The sequence below is a fragment of the Bidens hawaiensis genome, unplaced genomic scaffold, assembly GCF_021521415.1.
Source record: "Bidens hawaiensis isolate Kalapana, Puna unplaced genomic scaffold, B.hawaiensis_p1.1 tig00006556_1, whole genome shotgun sequence".
Classification (NCBI taxonomy): Eukaryota; Viridiplantae; Streptophyta; class Magnoliopsida; order Asterales; family Asteraceae; genus Bidens; species Bidens hawaiensis.
This window is the reverse complement of record NW_027491443.1, coordinates 991724-1009857: the sequence shown is the minus strand read 5'-3', so window position 1 is coordinate 1009857 and position 18134 is coordinate 991724. Positions and strand designations below refer to the sequence as shown.

The 18134-nt window shown below is 36.0% G+C and overlaps 1 protein-coding gene and 1 pseudogene across 2 annotated transcripts in view; both read left to right on the top strand.

The window, feature by feature from the left end:
- The first annotated feature begins 516 nt into the window (after window positions 1–516).
- Window positions 517–6280, top strand: LOC143632977 (MLO-like protein 4). The gene is made up of 15 exons (XM_077101370.1): window positions 517–639; window positions 789–846; window positions 947–1155; window positions 2295–2411; window positions 2576–2636; window positions 2859–2935; window positions 3065–3139; window positions 3493–3578; window positions 4689–4738; window positions 4835–4875; window positions 4970–5134; window positions 5201–5236; window positions 5578–5645; window positions 5731–5791; window positions 5915–6280. Exons 1-15 carry the CDS (start codon window positions 517–519, stop codon window positions 6260–6262), a joined length of 1575 nt encoding a protein of 524 aa, XP_076957485.1. The 3' UTR covers window positions 6263–6280.
- Window positions 6281–9893: 3613 nt separating this feature from the next.
- Window positions 9894–18134, top strand: part of LOC143632985 (alpha-mannosidase-like) — a 33430-nt pseudogene continuing 25189 nt past the window's right edge. The window contains exons 1-17 of the transcript XR_013153606.1: window positions 9894–10088; window positions 10167–10249; window positions 10848–10936; window positions 11014–11188; window positions 11272–11475; window positions 11765–11836; window positions 12039–12152; window positions 12235–12335; window positions 13147–13240; window positions 13685–13852; window positions 13923–13991; window positions 14100–14162; window positions 14242–14298; window positions 14366–14585; window positions 15057–15181; window positions 15254–15310; window positions 15403–15462. The product of XR_013153606.1 is annotated as an alpha-mannosidase-like (transcript). The remainder of the gene's footprint in view (window positions 10089–10166; window positions 10250–10847; window positions 10937–11013; window positions 11189–11271; window positions 11476–11764; window positions 11837–12038; window positions 12153–12234; window positions 12336–13146; window positions 13241–13684; window positions 13853–13922; window positions 13992–14099; window positions 14163–14241; window positions 14299–14365; window positions 14586–15056; window positions 15182–15253; window positions 15311–15402; window positions 15463–18134) is intronic.

The window sequence follows — 18134 nt, the reverse complement described above, 5'->3', positions numbered from 1 at the left end:
TTATTCTAGAGACTCTAGATTAGATCCATGTTCTTGTCGAACCAAATTAATGGGTTCAGGCAAAACTTTTAGCATAATAATACAACTAGCATCCCTTAAGTCACAATAAAGATTTCCAACTAACTTCTAACTATCTCCATATTTCAAAAAAAAAAAAAAAGAAGAAAAGAAAAAAAAAAGGTCAATTCTTTACATGGTCCACATCTGCTCTAAATTATTGAACAAAAATTAATGACAAGAAAAACTATCAATATTTGCAACTATCCATAAACCCATGTCTCCCAACGCCCTTAAACTATTTAATTGGTGGCCATCAATGACCCCATTGATTTTAATAGTACATTGAACTACCCAAATATATACATTACACTGAACTACCAAAAGATATACACTAAGATTAAAGTTTAATCCCATCTTGATGCTGCACCATTGATCTCATCAGATAGCAAAACCCATCATCAAAAGCTTGACTAATTTTCACAAGATTGGTTCATAGATTTAATTTGTCAAATTTTGATGAAAATGGAGACAGAAGGAAAATCATTGGTGGAAACACCAACATGGGCTGTTGCTAGTGTTGTATCAGTCATGGTTCTTCTTGGATTCTTCATTAATGCAGCTCTTGGACACACTGAGAAGGTAAAAACATAGCAAACTTTCGAATCTTTTTTGTTGAAAAGTTTCAAATATTTTTGCATAGTCATGTTTTTCCTTGTTAATTATGTATTAGGTGTGTTCAAATCCACAATTTGTTAAACAATTCTGATTTGATTTGGTTTGGCATATAGTGGTTGTATAGAACAAAGAGGAAAGCTCTTAGTGCTGCTCTAGACAAGATCAAAGAAGGTAATGAGCTGTGGTTAGAAACATTTCTTGTTTCTTTACTTTATTAATTAACTTGTAAAAGTTTCTTGTGATTCTATTCGGTTGTGTTGTTTATGAACAGAACTAATGCTATTTGCTGTGCTCTCATTGCTAATGGGTCATTGGATCGTTTATGCTGCGAAGATTTGTGTTAAATCATCTGCGATTAGCAGCCAATTTTATCCTTGTTCAGTTGAGCCACCTAAGCATCATTTATCTTTCAGTAATTATTCCAATTATGCGGTTTCCAGACAGCTTTTGAGCCATAAACACAGTGAAATATGCCCCAAGGTGGAAGGTTCTTCTCTTTATTACTCAAATGTTTTAAGTTTTGTTCAAAGTACGCATGAACTTCAGTCAAATACTAGTTGCAGCATATCCCTTTCACCCACTTGCCTTTACTATAAGTTGGTCCACAAGAAAGGGTTGTTTAGACATTTCATTAAACTATGTGCATCGGAGGCTACAAAATGGGGAGATTTTCGACACGTGGCGTCACGTCAGCAGAGAGACGATTTTTATTTTAGGGGTGTAGTAATTTTGTCGACAAGCCCCCCTTTTTAATTTTTTATTATTATTTTCCAACATCTACCAGTGACAAATATATGGTGCCCCCCCCCCCCCCCTATTGCCTCACATATTGCCACCAGGGGGGGCTGCAGAGTTGTTTTCTTGAATCTTTGGCATCAAGTTGTAGGTAAAGATCAAAACATATGTACTAATTGTGAGGTATCTTTCTTTTCTAGACAATCTTGTTTTCTTGTCCTTAAGGGTTATGGACATAAGATGGTGCTTGCCATCCATAAGAGAGTTAGTTTAGATTCAATGATGCTTGTGGAGTGGGTTGTAAACCCTATAAGAACCCACATAATCTTTAATTACCCAATATGAGTATGATAAGTATTCATAGGGTGTGATTTTGTAACATCAAATCCGACCTTGATCGTACCACCCAATTTTATTTGTTTTGTCTACATATACTAGGAACTTGCGGATTTGTTTTTGGTCGCCACGATTGAAAATTTCCCAATCAAGCATGATCATTAACCGTGAATTTCTCCTTCTATCCATGCCCATGGTGTGTTGGTGATATAATATGGACAAAGCATAATGATGTGGAATATGTATAATGTGTCACATGTGTTTTGTACCGTCCACTCTTTTTTAAACGTTACATAGATGATTTGTGAAAGTCTTTGATGGTATTCCAAAGCTGCAACCTTTATTCCTCGTGAACTTTAGTCCGGGTCAAAACAAGATGGCTTGGGTTGGGTTTGGTACAAACATTTATTTTCTTTATAATTAGATGTTAGATAAAGCACGGCCCTAGTCATGAATAATACAAAAGAAAACTAACCCTGTAATTTATTACTGACCATACACGTGTTCTCTTTTTGGAATTTATTACTGCACCACCGGCCAATTTCCAGGGAAGTTCATCTTTTGTTTCAAAAGAAAGTCTGGAGCAGCTTCATCGCTTCTTGCTTGTTTTGGGTGTTACACATGTCTCTTACAGCTTCTTTGCGATTGCCCTCGCCATGATCAAGGTCTCCGCTATCCATCTTTTTTTGAGAAAAAACAACTATTCCGAATGTTTAATCTATACCTTCAGCTCTCATCTAAAAAATCATTATTTTACGATATATTTATTATTCTTTTAGATTCTTCTTCTTCGGCCTAAAATAACATTCTTTTTCACTATCATGATCAGATCTACAGCTGGAAAATATGGGAAAACCAAGCCAAGTCTCTGGCCCACCCTACACCGCAAGGTATAGGAAAATCACTAAAATGGTCGTCTTGACCTGATGAGTCTCGAATTTTTTAAGTTTTGAATCAAAAAACACTTGCATGCATCCCTCGTCGCAATAGATTCTTGACCACCTTTATGAAATCGACTATATTAATAGTGATTCCTTGTGTTACAATTGTGAAGGCTCTACCATTTAAATTTTGATATTTAATGATTATCATTACATCACCCCTTGTGATAGGAATGACACGGTTGTCGACTTTTATTTATCGCAACGCTGCTCATCCATGGACCCAACATAATATCCTTGTTTGGCTGGTAAGAACTAATAAGGCAGAAGTTTATATTAGTATTTTAAGCTTCATATATAGTTCTGTTAATGGCATATCCAATGCAATGCCTTTTTATAAATAGAAAGTTTTTCTGAGGAATGATTTCTCCATTCAGCTTTGTTTCAGCAGACAGATTTGGAGTTCTATAAATAGAGCAGATTACAAGGCTTTGCGATTGGGGTTTATAACAGTACGTAACTACACTATCCTTCGATTTCTTGATTTACAATTAGCTTGGGCTGGTCAACAAAATGTCAAAACTGATCGAGTTGAGTATACAAGCCGGTTCACTTTGGAACCAATTTTGATTTTGTGATCGGTTTCTTGACTGGTTTGGATGGTAAACTGCCGGTTTTTAACCAGTTCGGTTTCACTGGTTCTGAACCTGTTTTAATGGAGAGGATTACAGACCGGTGCCGAACCTAAGACCTTCCAAACCGACTCGGGATGCTAGTTCAATTTAGAAACTGGTTTTTTGTGCACCTCTACTTACAAGTAACATGTGAATATATAAGTATATTTTTCATGAACTCACTGTTTCAGACTCATAACCTGCCATTATCATATGACTTTCATAACTACATGCTTCGAAGCATGGAAGAAGAGTTTCGAGATATAGTTGGAATAAGGTATAAACTACCAATGTTGCCCTTTACTTTCAAATACCGCTCTCTTTAATCATAAATTTGGACTTTTAGGTGGTTTAGAGATGTCGAAAGTAATTTTAGGAACTTTTTGAGTTATTCTATAAATAAGCAAATTCGCTACACTTTAAGAATGAACTCAAGGGAAATGTGAGAAGTTTTTTTGAGTTTGTTAGGCGTGACTAGCGGATTTGGATAAGGACAAAATCTAGAGTTCATTCCTTTGACCAACAAACTCAAAACAATAGTAACTCTATATGGAAACGAAGTCGGTGTGGAATTCGCTCGTTTGACCAGCAAACTTAAGCCAAGATTGCATGTCACATCAGCAAACTCTTAAAATCTTTGTTAGGGTTTGCATGAATTCAATGTCATAGTGTTCCTATTTTTACAAATTTAGGGTTTGCATAGAAGTACTTACCACATCTATTAATGGCCCATTTTTGTGTAGGAAATGTCCCGCTTTTCAGTAGTGTTCCTATTTGCTAAAATTATTCTGGAATCTTGAAGATGATGGTTATGAACATAGAAAAAAAGGGTTTATAGCTTTTAGGTTGTTCTAAAGATTCACTTTCTTTATAGTTTTTTCTTATTAAAAAAAATTGAATTCTAATTTTGCCTCGGATTGAATGTTATATTAGGTATTTTGGTAAAAGCATATTAATTATTAATTATATATATATATATATATATATATATATATTGTATTAGTGTTTGTTTTATTAGTATATGACCCATGGAACAGATGACTTCCCTATGTGATGTTGTATGTATCATGAAGTGTTAAGTCACTCATCATCAAAGTATAACGGTTATTATGTAAATAGTCAAACTATGTTTATGTTGTATTTAAAGTGTCTAAGCGTATCGTGTCATAAATCAAACTTGGTACGTAACCACCAAGTTTCGATTGTTTAGGGTTATTAACCGTCCGGTGCGACGTTTCAAACACATCAGTTTGTTGTGTATATTTAGTTCGATCAAGTGTCAAGAACGCGTACAATGCTACAACATCAGATTATTTAATAAAGTTCTTGTTGATTTTAATTCTATTTCTACTCAATTCTTATTCAATGAACTGTTCATTGCTTGCAGCATCCCTCTATGGATTTTCGCCATTTCATGCATTCTTCTTGGTTTTCATGGTAATATTTCTGTTTACAAGACACGACACTTTCTTCATGCATAATTTACAACATTTTCATTCAATAGGTGAATCTGCATTGCTATTATATATGCAGGTACAAATATTTACTTCTGGTTGTCATTCCTTCCAGCAATTGTATGTAAATACTCTGTTGTTAAACCTTTCTCATTTTACACTCAAGCATTAAAAATACTAACGTTTTCTCTTCGTTTTAAACTATGAACAAAAGTTCATTGTCCTTGTGGGTACTAAACTGCATCGGATAGTAATAAAACTTGCTGTTGAAACCAAAAATACGAGTCAAAATCAGAGTCAGATTAACTTGAGAGATGAGCTTTTCTGGTTTGGAAGGCCTAGGATTCTGTTACGATTCATACAGTTCATATCATTCCAGGTAATACAAATATAAAGTTCCATACTTCCTGCCCAAATTTGAATTGCTAACTAACACTGTTTGCAGAATGCTTTTGAAATGGCTACCTGTCTTTGGTCCCTGGTAAGACCATTTTCTTAATTTTCCTATTCCATTTTCTGTTTTAAGCTACACATCTCATGCTCATCTAATTGTCGATCTTAAGAAGAATATTAGCAAGAAATCTCTAGATATATTTATGAGTTTTATCTCTATTAGGGTACAACATATAAGTCTTATATTTTTGCTTGTTTTATGAATACTATCTTGTTGTATTATCTCTTATATACGTGCTGAATAGAATTAACACAAAAGCATTTAACATTAATATTGTTTTTTGTTTTCTTCTTTCAATTCTTCCACATGTGATATTGGGTTTCAATTTAAAATAACACATATTAAATCTTGATCTCTCTTATTTATAGTGGGAGGTGAATGAAACTTCTTGTTTTACAAAAAGCCATAGCTTTCTAGTGATTCGCTTGACATTTGGGTAAATTTACAACTAGAAAGCTAGATTTTGGTTATAGTAAGCCTTAAAATAATGTTTTTACACTTCAATCTCGTGGTTTTTTCAGGATTATCTCACAAATTTGGTGTAGTTTCATCACATTTCCTCTCTATGTCATTGTTACTCAGGCATGACCAAACCGCAGTCCTATTTTCTAGTTTGTTTGTTGGTTTGTAGTTAAGAATATCTTTCTTTATACAATATGTGTTTATCCATGCATGGTTTCTTAGAGTTTCTGTTAAGTTTTGCAGATGGGCTCTCGGTTTAAGAAAACCATAGTCTCTGAAAACATAAGAGAATCATTGCATACATGGCGTAGGAGGGTAAAGGCTAAACACAAACATGATTCCACTTTCACCCTTCTTCCAACAACATCATCAACCATGTCTTTGGACTCCATGGTGGATGATGATCACGATGAGGCGATCTCACCTCTACATGCCTTCTTGGACAAAAGCCAAAGTAGTAAAGCTCTCGAAGTTCCAACGGATGATGACAGCATCTATTTAGATCCAGTTAGGCATGAAAATGAAGATTGTGATGAGATATATAGTTCATCTGAATCACAAAGATTTGAACCTGTAACCGAGAGATTATAGATTTCCAGTAGTACCAAGTGATGGCATTAATGTTTGCACGCATTCATGAATCATTTTGAATGTTGATTAGAAATGCATGAATTGGATGAGAAAACACATAAGGATTACGAAACTCAAAAACGTAATAGGCCCGAAACCAACTAATTTTGGTTTGGTTCTTAGCCCTTGATTGTTTAAAACATAGAGCAACTCACACAATAGTATTCAAGATTGTCATCCATTTTTTTCTTCCTTTAAGGTCAATTCATTTTATTTAGATGTAATCTTGTGAACTATTTTATACATTTTAAAATGTATTAAAACTGAATGAGCTAAATGTAACATATGTAAAATAATAGAAGCCAATTAGAGAAGGCTAATATCCCAAGAATTATAGAATAGAGATGATACTTGCAATAGCTTTCTGGTCAATTCATTTCTATCCAAAACTTAGAACTTAGCATAATTCACCTATTTAAACTTAAGTTTTTTTTTCCACAACCGCGACGGGTGTAGATACTAGTTATAAATAAATACCAACTTCTTAAACACACACATTTTTACTGTTTCTTTAGAAGAAATGCTTTAACAATTATATTATGTGTAATAGGATTTGTACTAATTCCATTCAATTCTTTTGCTTGCGCTGTGTAACTCTCTACCTTCCATTATCTGTCCTTTGTGATTTTTTGTTTGTAGAAACTTTCTCTCTCCGTCTTCATGCATACTATTCTCTTCCCAGTTCCGATCACCAATTGTTTCCATCTTCCATTTCGGAATCCTTGGTAACGGCGGTATAACGTCTGCTTTCTCGTCCGATCTCCTCCGTCGTTGCCGGCTTCCATTTTGGAACCCCCCAAGGCGGCGACGGGTTGCCTGTATTTGCATGTGATGTTCTATTATCTGTTTGATTTGGGTTACGATTGTGGCATTTGTTTCACTGAAGTTGAGACGATCATCATTGTCTCTACTTTAGAAGATGATTATAGCCCCCGTTTGGCCGTATGACGGTCTTCTGAGCTCGACTGGCATGTTCTGTTATTATGTTATTATTGACTGAATCTGGGTTGTTTGTGCTTGCATTCAAGGGTCTGTGATCAGATTCTAATTGTGATTTTAAAATGACTTCTTTGTGGCTATGTTCACCGTAACGTTTCTTGGCTATGATGATTAATCGGGGTTTGGCGTGGCAACTTTTGTTGCCGCCATAATACGGTTCCGATCCTTCGTTCAAGTTTGGTTGTCACTCACGTTTGCACTGCTCCTTTACAATGGTGCTTAAACAGTTGTATATATGGAGTGCATTGTACTTTGTACTTATTTCGTTGTATTCTTTGGGTTACATGTGCATTTACACATACAACAACGTTGGTGAGAATGTGATTGTGATGATGATCTTAGTCTGGAATTGTTTGATAAAAGGTTATGATGATGATGTCCTCATCTAAACCTCCATAGCTTCCGTATGTCTTTATTATTTTACATCGTGAATATCAGTTTTATCCTTGAATGTGACTCTGATGATGATCAGCTCTATTTGATAGAGGTTACAATGATGATCCAACATTCCTAACCTCATCTAAACCTCCATAGCTTTCGTATGTTTCGATTGTTTTTTACTCTTGAAAGTCAATAGACTATGATGACAGGTTACTTTATTCTTCTCGAGTTGTCGTTTAAATATCCAATATAGGCTATGATGGCACTGCTAATTGGCGTGGAAACCTATATTGCAGCCATGGCAGAGATCTGAGCCTCGAGTAATTTCTCTACTTACTAAACTTTGATCTTTTTGTGATATGTTGTTTGATTTCTTACTGATCTGTAGGATTTCGGTTTCAGGTAAAGATTTTTGTCCTTCTGTTTGTTTAATAATTAATGTTAAATATGATATGTATTTTGTCATTTTGTCTTTGGTTGTATCTCACAGTATATTTCTCTACTTGAGGAAGCTGTATAAGGCAAGTGTGGAAATGTGGGAATCTGGTCATATGCAAGTACCTTAATTTATGTGTTTTATTATTTGTGTAATGTGCAATTTCTACACTTGAGGAAGCTTGCTTTGAGGTAAATAAATGTCTAATTGTGTGTGTTTAGCACCTAATGGTATTATGATATATAGCTAATAGTTTTCATTTTGAGATAGTGTAATGTAACTTTGCTTTTGTTGTGTTGGTAGAACAACGTTACTGCATAAGCAAGCAAGGGTGAAAAACGAACCAAAAGGAAAGAGACGACTATGGTAATAGGAACTTTTGCTAATGGAAGATCAATATTATGCAAAAGATAAACAACTAAAAAAAGAAACACGTAAGCAATCAAATCAAAACGAAACTAAGAGCAATCAAAATAAAAAAAGAAAAATTGATGAACATATCTTATATTTCAAAATAAAAACAAGAATCTGAAATCCAATAAGAAAAATCTAACGATATATATCTGATCAGATGTGAAACCTTTTTGTTTCTCGCTCCCGTATAACTCGCAGATTTCAAATTTTCAATTTATGATGTGATTAGACAATTAAGCAATTTGGGCTTATTGTTATTTTCAAAACAAAATTAAATTTAGGTTTGGAAAGTTAAGCTCAAAAGTTAGGTTTAGGGCACTAAAAAATGAAAATAAGATGGGACACATGGGTTGTGTTGCTTAATATATTAAAAGTTTATAACGTAAACTAAAAATTTGAGGGGAAGCCTACTCTTTCCGCCCCTGATCCACAACTTACCCATGTGAGTGGTGTTAAAGGGTTTTTCTTTTCTTTCTTTTTTTTTCTTTTCCTTTTTTTAGGGGGGGGGGACTTACTAATTGTAACCAACAAATTGTTACACCTCATACTTTACCAAAAGTACTCGAAAGTTTATCGAATCATAAATGAGTGTGTTCCCAAGTTTACTGATTCACTTTTCTACACCCATCAATATTAACTTTTCACATTTGGGTTTGCATACCCAATTTCCTTCCTTGATTCCTTGGATGAGTTTGCTTAATCATAAGGAGCTGAGTTGAAGAACTACCTTGAACAAAATTGGTTCGTTGATGACGCACTTATAGAAAAAAAATGTCATGATTTAGATTCTTAAAATCCAGATAATTAATAATAACTACACATTATATTGTTTTACCAGTATGCGACCAAGAATAAAATCAAAACAAATATTAGCATTAAAAAACACACACACACACACTGATTGTAAAACAAAAACATGGTCCAACATGATATATATGATAACTTTACCTTAAAATTGACACAATTAGTAACCCCTTTCCACTTCCACCTACGTTTCTCATACAAAGTTACATCACGTGGTCCCATGAAACAAAGCAATGCACATGTTTTTCCCACTTCCGTCTTCACACACACTCACTGTAAATCTTGATAAGATAAAAGCATATATCTGGACAAACGTCAAAATAAGAATACAAACACAAAATCTTTAATATATAACTGGAGTAAATCCGCCGGCTGAGAGAAAACCAATGTGTGTTTTTGTTTGTACCCCACTAAATTAATGCCTTTTAATATTCACATTATTAATAATTTATCTGTATTGCTTTGTACATGTGGATTGCATTTGCATTATATATATATATATATATATGATCATCATCATATAGTAGTTGGGTTCTTTGAATTTGGGTAATTAAGAACATGTCTATTTCTGTTTTGTTGAATTTTTTGTGGGTTTATGTTAATCTTTGTTGTGGATTGATTGGTGGGTATGAAACTGGAGGTGGCGTTGTTGAGGGTAAGTTGAATGTACATTTGGTTCCACATTCACATGATGATGTGGGTTGGTTGAAGACAGTTGATCAGTACTTTGTTGGATCAAATAATAGCATACAGGTTTATTTATTTGTTATTTGATTTAAAGTTTGAATTTCTTTTTTTGCTTCAAGATTTTGATTATTTGTTTGTGTATAGGGTGCTTGTGTTGAAAATGTGCTCGATTCGGTTGTCATGTCCTGCTTCGTGATCCACACAGGAAATTCATATTTGCTGAAATGGTATTATTGATTGCTGACCTTGTTGATCTGTTTTATATTGGTTTTAGTTTTTTATTCAAAATGTGAGTAAAACTTGTTCGGAGTGTTTGGATTTGCGTTATGGAATTGGAATTGACTATTTTAACATCAAGTAATCATGAGGTCATAATCAGAATCCAAACACTAAAACCCACATAAACAAACCCATCCCAGCCTAAATCCGATGGTTTAGTTTTATGCCTTTTCAAAAACCAAATTTGCTGTTCGGTTTTGGTTTTGGTTTTGCTTGTACCGAAAATCCAAAAAACCAAACCGAATACGTAAAAACGACTTTTGTTATTGAATTTATGGTTATAATTTTTATGTTGGAATGTTAAGCAACCAATAAAAGTGTAATAAATGGTTTAGCCAAAATAGTTTAGGCTCAAATGTGTAATAATCACCTTAATCATTAATTAAGAAAAAGTTTGAGGCTCAAGGCCTTCTTTCTCGGCCCAAAATATTCAAGCCTGAATGGGAAAACCGAAACTAAACCGAACCCATTGTGACAACCAAAACTAAAGGGTTTTCAAAAACGGGTCAGCCCGTCTGTCTTACATTTTATTAATGTACACAACAGGCCTTTTTCCGAAGATGGTGGCTAATACAAAGCATGGAGATGCAAGCTCAAGTAAAAAAGCTCGTTTCTTCAGGGCAATTAGAATTCGTGTATGCAAATAAACTCATCTTCTATTTATTATTTTCCCAATTACTAAAAATAATATTTGCAACAATCACAATATCAGAAATGGAGGTTGGTGTATGCATGATGAAGCAGCAACACATTATATAGACATGATTGATCAAACAACTTTGGGCCATACTTTAATAAAGTCTAACTTCAACGTACCTCCTCGGGCTGGATGGCAGATCGACCCGTTCGGGCATTCTGCGGTTCAAGCTTATCTTTTAGGAGCCGAGGTAACATTAGTATTATTGTTGTTATTATCATTATTTTAAGATTCTTGATTACATACGCATGAATGGTTCTGGTGTTGATCTAGCTCGGGTTTGATTCGATACATTTTGCACGGATTGATTATCAAGATAGAGAAAAGAGAAAGGTTGATAAGAGTCTTGAAGTCGTATGGCGTGGGTCCAATACGTTTGGTTCGTCTTCACAAATATTTGCCAATGCATTTCCTAGGCATTATAGTGCCCCAGATGGTTTCAATTTTGAAGTTAGTGGGGATTTTGAGCCCATTCAGGTTCGATTATTATCTGCAAATAACGAAGTGGAACCTTAAGGTTCAATCAGGTTGGGTTAATGGGTTGGCGGGTTGCATTGTTGAAACCGAACATTGTTGAATATTTATTTGTGTGAAAGACATTAACCTCAACATAGACAAGCTTGAATACGTATAACCCGACCATGACCCGTTTATGTAAACAAGTGAAAAGTGACCCGAACACCACTTGTTCATTAAAATACGACAACCCAGAACCTGATTGTTTCTTAAGCGTAATCTTTAATTTTCCTTGATGCTGACATTGCAGGACAACCCTCTTCTCTTTGACATGAATGTTCAGAAACGAGTCAATGATTTCATCGATGCTGCTTTGACTCAAGTAAGCATTTTGTTTCAACAATTTTAGTTTTTAACTTTTGTGCATATATTAAAAAATGAAAATAATGATAAAGATAGAAATAAAAAAAAAACTTGTTAGATTATGTGACCTTTATTAAAATAAAAAGATCTTCAAACACAGAAAAACACAAATTTTATTTTAATTTTACAAACTTCAGTTTGATTTTATTTTGATTTGAAAGGCAAACGTGACAAGGACAAACCATATTATGTGGACAATGGGAGATGACTTCCAATACCAATATGCAGAGTCTTGGTTCAAGCAGATGGACAAACTAATCCACTATGTTAACAAGGTACAAGTCCATTTAATTTCTTTTAATATATCAGTTTTTTTTTTTTTGTCATGTATTGTTTTAAGCATGATTATCATTGCAGGATGGTCGAGTGAAAGCATTGTATTCCTCTCCATCTATTTACACAGATGCCAAATTTGCTTCAAATATGTCTTGGCCAATCAAAACCGATGACTATTTCCCGTGAGAATTTTCTAAAACCTTCACTAAAGTTTGCTTAATATGTTTAGAGTGAATCATACTTTTCATCCTTTATGTTTAAACTTTGTCACAGTCTTCGTCATTTCCACTAACGGGCGTTAAATTTGTCTGTCAAGTCCAGTCATGTGCCTTGCACATGAGGCCGGCCAAATTGTGACAAATTGAAATCACGTTGGTGTAAAGGACGAAAATTGTGGCCAAGCTTAAGTATAAAGAACAGTTCCTGTTGTTGCCTTGGTTTAAGGACAAAACCTGAAATTTGCAATACAGCTAAAGGACAAAGGTAAGTTGTGTCAAGCTAGAGAGCGTTTCACAAGTGATAATCAAACCGGAAACGAGAACACGTAGTAGCAATTCTTTAATCCTTCTTCAGGAACAGAAAGAAAATAAGCAAACTCCTTTGGTTGCAAGCTACTGATTGATTGGCCAAAAAATATAACCCGACACACAAATTCTGTTTTTACGAACAAAATGAACTTTATTAAACTTGAGGAAAAAAACCAATAATAAACAAAAGGGAATTGGGGTTGATATAATACCCATACAAAAGTCTCCTACTCCAATATGTAATAGTGATTTGAAAGACAAACTAACTCAAATTCAAATTAAAACAAATATAAACGATATACTAAATATTTAAAGATAATGATAATAATTATTTTAATTATTATCTTGATCTCCTCCAACCAACCCTGTGAGACCAAAACCGAACCGCCCTTATCCACAAATGTTGAACACGTTTAACAACATGTACTTTAATTTAAAAATTAATTTGATTATTTATTTTGTGCAGATATGCAGATGGTGGTGATTCTTACTGGACGGGTTACTTTACAAGCCGTCCAGCTCTAAAAGGATACATACGTTCATTGAGCGGATATTATTTGGTAAGAATGTAATGGATTGCATTATATAACCACATATACATTATACATGAAGATTTTCTTTATGTTTATTAACCTTTCTGGTAAAACTGTATAAAGTTATTATTATACTTTTGTTATAAATATTTAGACATGTTGGGTGATCTATAAGCGGCTTGATTTAGGTTAAACTTTATTATATTAAGATGTTTAGCTAAAAATAAATCTTCAAAAACTCCCAAAGTGTGCAATTTTAGAAGAATTAGATAATTTATTAATAATCTGGATTCTATAATTATATATAACACATTAACCATTTAAAAATTTGAATTTAAGCTCGAGCTCGGCTCTTTTCATACTTTAAGCAAACTGATCTCAAATACCTGGCTCCCCTCATTTACATCCCTAATTACAACTTCACGGAATAAAACATATAAATTTCATATTACAATTTCCATGACCAATTAGGCATCAAGGCAGCTAGAGTACCTTGCAGGAAGGCAAAGTAAAGGTCCAAGCACCTTTAGTCTTGGAGACGCTTTAGGAATCGCACAACACCACGATGCGGTCACAGGTACCGCCAAACAACACACAACAGACGACTACCAAAAACGGTTAGCAATTGGAGCCCACAAGGTACAACTTTAATACATATTTTTAATTAGTTTCATCAAGTTTTATACTATTCGTTGGTTATTTCTCATAGGCTGAGGCTGTTGTCAATTCAGCTTTATCATTCTTAACCAGCAATACATCCCAATCCACATTTACACAGGTAATGCCTCAAATTTAGACTTACTTTTTACTTTAACATTGTAATATCACTAGTTTATTATTTTGGTTTGTTTAAAGATTCATTTGACGGTAGTATCGCACGTGACAGTGTCCGCTACTAAATATAAGTTTTTGTCCGCCGGCTGAAAACATTACTTCTGGGAAGAGTTTGGTAAATTATCTTCCTGAATGTAGATATTTAAAGTTCGTTGTGTTTATTCTGTTAAGGATATTTTTTTTTCTCTTTTTAGGTTATTGTAGCATATAACCCTCTTGGATGGAACCGCACGGATATTATCAGGATACCGGTGTGTCTATATAACATGATTTAACTAGTTTCACACATTTGTTGTATTTCTTGAACCATTTTTACAGGTGAAAGATGCTAACTTAATTGTCCAAGACAACAAAGGCAATACGATTGAATCACAATTCATAGAATTTGATGAAGTGATAAGCAACCTAAGAAGCTTCTACACGGAGGCTTATTTGGGAATTTCACCGCAAGATGTTCCAAAATATTGGCTTTTGTTTCAAGCGTCGGTGCCGCCTTTGGGTTGGAACACTTACTTCGTTACCCAAACACCCACAAAAGGTGCTTTTATGCCTCTTTTTTTGCCTTGTGTAAATGAGCCCGTGAGGTACCGGAGATCGGCTCGCAAAAACCACGGATCCCGTTGAACTGAAACGCCTTAGAAAATAATTAGCATGTATATTAACGAAATTAGGATGAACAAACTAAATAGTTATATATTTTAGTATACGGGCAAAATCATGATATAAACTTATATAAAAACGGTTATATATCTGTATAAATGCAAATATGCAATAATAAATAATAAACGTGTCGAGCCTGATCGTAGCACGAGTTTGAAAAATTATTAACTAGGCTAGCTCGAGTTTTCTTAAATCAGAAGCTGCACCCCCATCTGCCATAATTATTTTCTAAGCATAAGTATATATTTGTTTTGACCCGGTCAACAATAACTTTTTCCTTACAAATGGGAAAATAGTTTAAACAAGTTTATGATCTATCTTCTAATATACAATTATTTTGAATATTCAGGAGGATATGTTTCCATGGTAGACACTCCACGAAATGATACCGTTGAAATTGGACAGGGAAGCTTGAAGTTGTCGTTTTCACTAAAATCCGGACAACTAAAACGTATTACAAATTCTAGAACCGTGGCAAGTTCGGTTTTTAACCATTAAAATTAATGTACATTTTTTGGTTTTGTAACCAATTTTGTGATTTTGCAGATTGATTTACCAGTACAACAAACCTATCTTTGGTATGGTAGTGGAGATGGTAACCAGGTACAAATACAACAAAGTATCTTGGTTTTCATTTTGTGGGTCCCGCTAAATGTTTAAAATTTTGAACTTATTTATATTATATTTTCTGATAGCCTTCTGGAGCATACATTTTCCACCCCAGTGGATCACCCCCGGTTATTGTTTCAAGATCAGTATGTGTTCTTCTCTTTAAAATAAAATAATAATTTTTTTCTTTGAAAAATTCGAGATGTTACAATCCATTAAAAAACAACCACCGATTTATAACGAAGTGACAGGTAAGCGGGCAACAAGCTGGGCCACAACCCCCCTTTTGGATAGCAAATCCAATTATACTAAAAACAAAGTTTTGGCTCTCATGGGCCGATAAATTACTATGCTCGACTTTTTGAACTCTATTCAGAAGGTCCACGGTGAAGAAACGTGGATCGGCTCACTGGTAGACGATCAACTTTCCTCGGGTATGAGTATGCTATATCACCGATGGTTCTCCGGAGTATGAATTCTTCCACCAACAAAACGAGCAGCACCGTGAACTTACCCCTCAGAAAGGGACAGAGGGGTCCTCTTTGGGGTAACCCTCCGGTGTGAGAATAAGAGATTGTAGGAGAAGATAATAATAATCTGAGAGTGAGTAAGGATTTAGAATGTATTTTTTTGCTTACCTCCCCTTGTGGAGGTGGTGTGGTATTTATAGTGTTAGGGTTTCCAATGATTGGGCTCAGATCCCATTAGGGCCTTTTTGGCCTCCTCCTATTGCTTCGCGCCACTTGTCCTTAGGACACCTGGTGCTTTTTCATTGATTATTCTCTGACCAAGGTATTTCACCTGACCCATGTGCAATCACGTGGTAGCACATGGGTTTTGCTGAGTTGTCCACCTTTCATTGGCAGCTGTCAACATCAGCATATTCTTTATTCCTTAAAGGATACCTTCTGGAAGGTTGTCTGATGAGCACAATCAGGGTTGTCCTTATCCTGATTTGGATAAGGACGAGGTTGATTATGTGCATGTGTGATATGCGCCTATCCTGGGGATGCGCGGGGTCTTCTCTTTATTCTCACGCGCAGATATTTCATTCGCAGATGTGATATGCGCAAGCATATGTAATATGCGTGAGCATATGTGATATGCGCCACGCGCAGATGCGCCACGCGCAGATGTGATATGCGTGAACATATATGATGCGTGAGCATGTGGTATGCGCCACGCGCAGATGCGCCACGCGCAGATGTGATATGCGTGAGCATATATGATGCGTGAGCATATGTGATATGCGTGAGCATATGTGATATGCGCCATGCGCATAGGTTTTGGCTTTGTGTCTTCATGACATCCTGATTTCAAGCCTCTTGTCTATATCTTGTGGGTTGACCCGCCCCGCTCGATGTTAAGGCGGGTGCATACCTCTTCAAGCCCCCCCAGTCTAATGTGTGTCTTGTCTCGCGCGAGCGAGGTAAGATAGATATTAGACTTAATAGTTTGCTCTTTTAATAGGGTTTGTCTTTTCTTTTTTGGTTCTCATATGTGCGTTGTGCGAAATTCTATCCTTTTGGTTGAAATGAATCGTCCATGTACGTGGTTCGTTGGTGCTGACATGCGTCAGAGATGGAGACATGTGTCAGACTTTTCGTGTGCTCGAGGTGCTACAGTTGCCTTTCATGTCTCCTTACACAGTGTCAGGAACACGTGTCGCGCTCATGTTGGCCTGCACCTGCGAGTGGGGGCGCGTGAACTCTGATCAGTACCTGTTTCTTTCTCTCTCCTGGGCCTATAAAAGCAAGCCTTTTGAGTTGTTTTTTCTTCATCTTCATTGTTATTTCAGAGCTTTTTCTTTCCTTCGATTTTCATTCCGATTAAGAGTCTTTATCTTTTGCTTCCAGATTTCCGTGCTTAAAGTAACCGCTCTTTGATTCACCATTGTATGTCTGATAACCCAGACACCACAATCTCCCCCAGCAAACGCCGTGTAAAATCATTAGTTATGTCCACTTTGAAGAAGACCGGCAAGGGAAAACGAGCTGCCGAGGCCTCGTCGGAGGAGGTGGGGAAGAGCAAAACAGTGAAGAGATGGGATGAGATTCCCTGCAAACTGAAACAGTCTGATTTCGACAATCTCATCGCCTCTCAGGGTTTTCTCTCTGAGTACGGCGGTCTGCTCCCGGCGGCCGGGCAAACGGCGGCAGATCCGCCCACCGGCTATATCTCCTTATACTGTCACTTTTTCACTCACTGTAACCTTCGTCTCCCGATGACAAGGTTTATGGGTGCGCTGCTTCAGTTTTATGGGATTCACATATCCCAAGTCCATCCTTGTGGACTAGTGCGCATGACTCATTTTGAGTTCATGTGCAAAGCTCAGCGCGAGGAGCCCACCCCTCGGCGCTTTCAATATTTTTACAAGCCAAAAATCCAAGATTCTTGGTTCTCATTCATACCTCGCAGTCAGAAGGTTAAGTGATGCACTGTTTCCTTCAAAATCCTTCATGACTGGTCTGAGAAATTTTTTTATATTAAGGCTGGTGTGATTCCCATCCGCATGACCATGCGCGCGATCACTTCTGCGCCCGCGGATGAGAATGTTCTTAAGAACCCCACGGGCACGTGGGTTAACAAGTTAATTGCTGAACCATCCCCCGCCAAGAATATTTGCGAGGAGGCGCTGGTGGGGGTTGGTATGAGCAAGAGGTGGACCGACAGCGCGACTGAGCCTGTCATTCAAGTTGATGGCTTAGGTGAGTTATTAGCTCATTGCATTATTTCTGCGCGAATACAATTCGTTTTGCTGATATCATTTGTCTTGTATTATGCAGTAAGCAAGGAGTACGTCCACGCCGCCTATGAT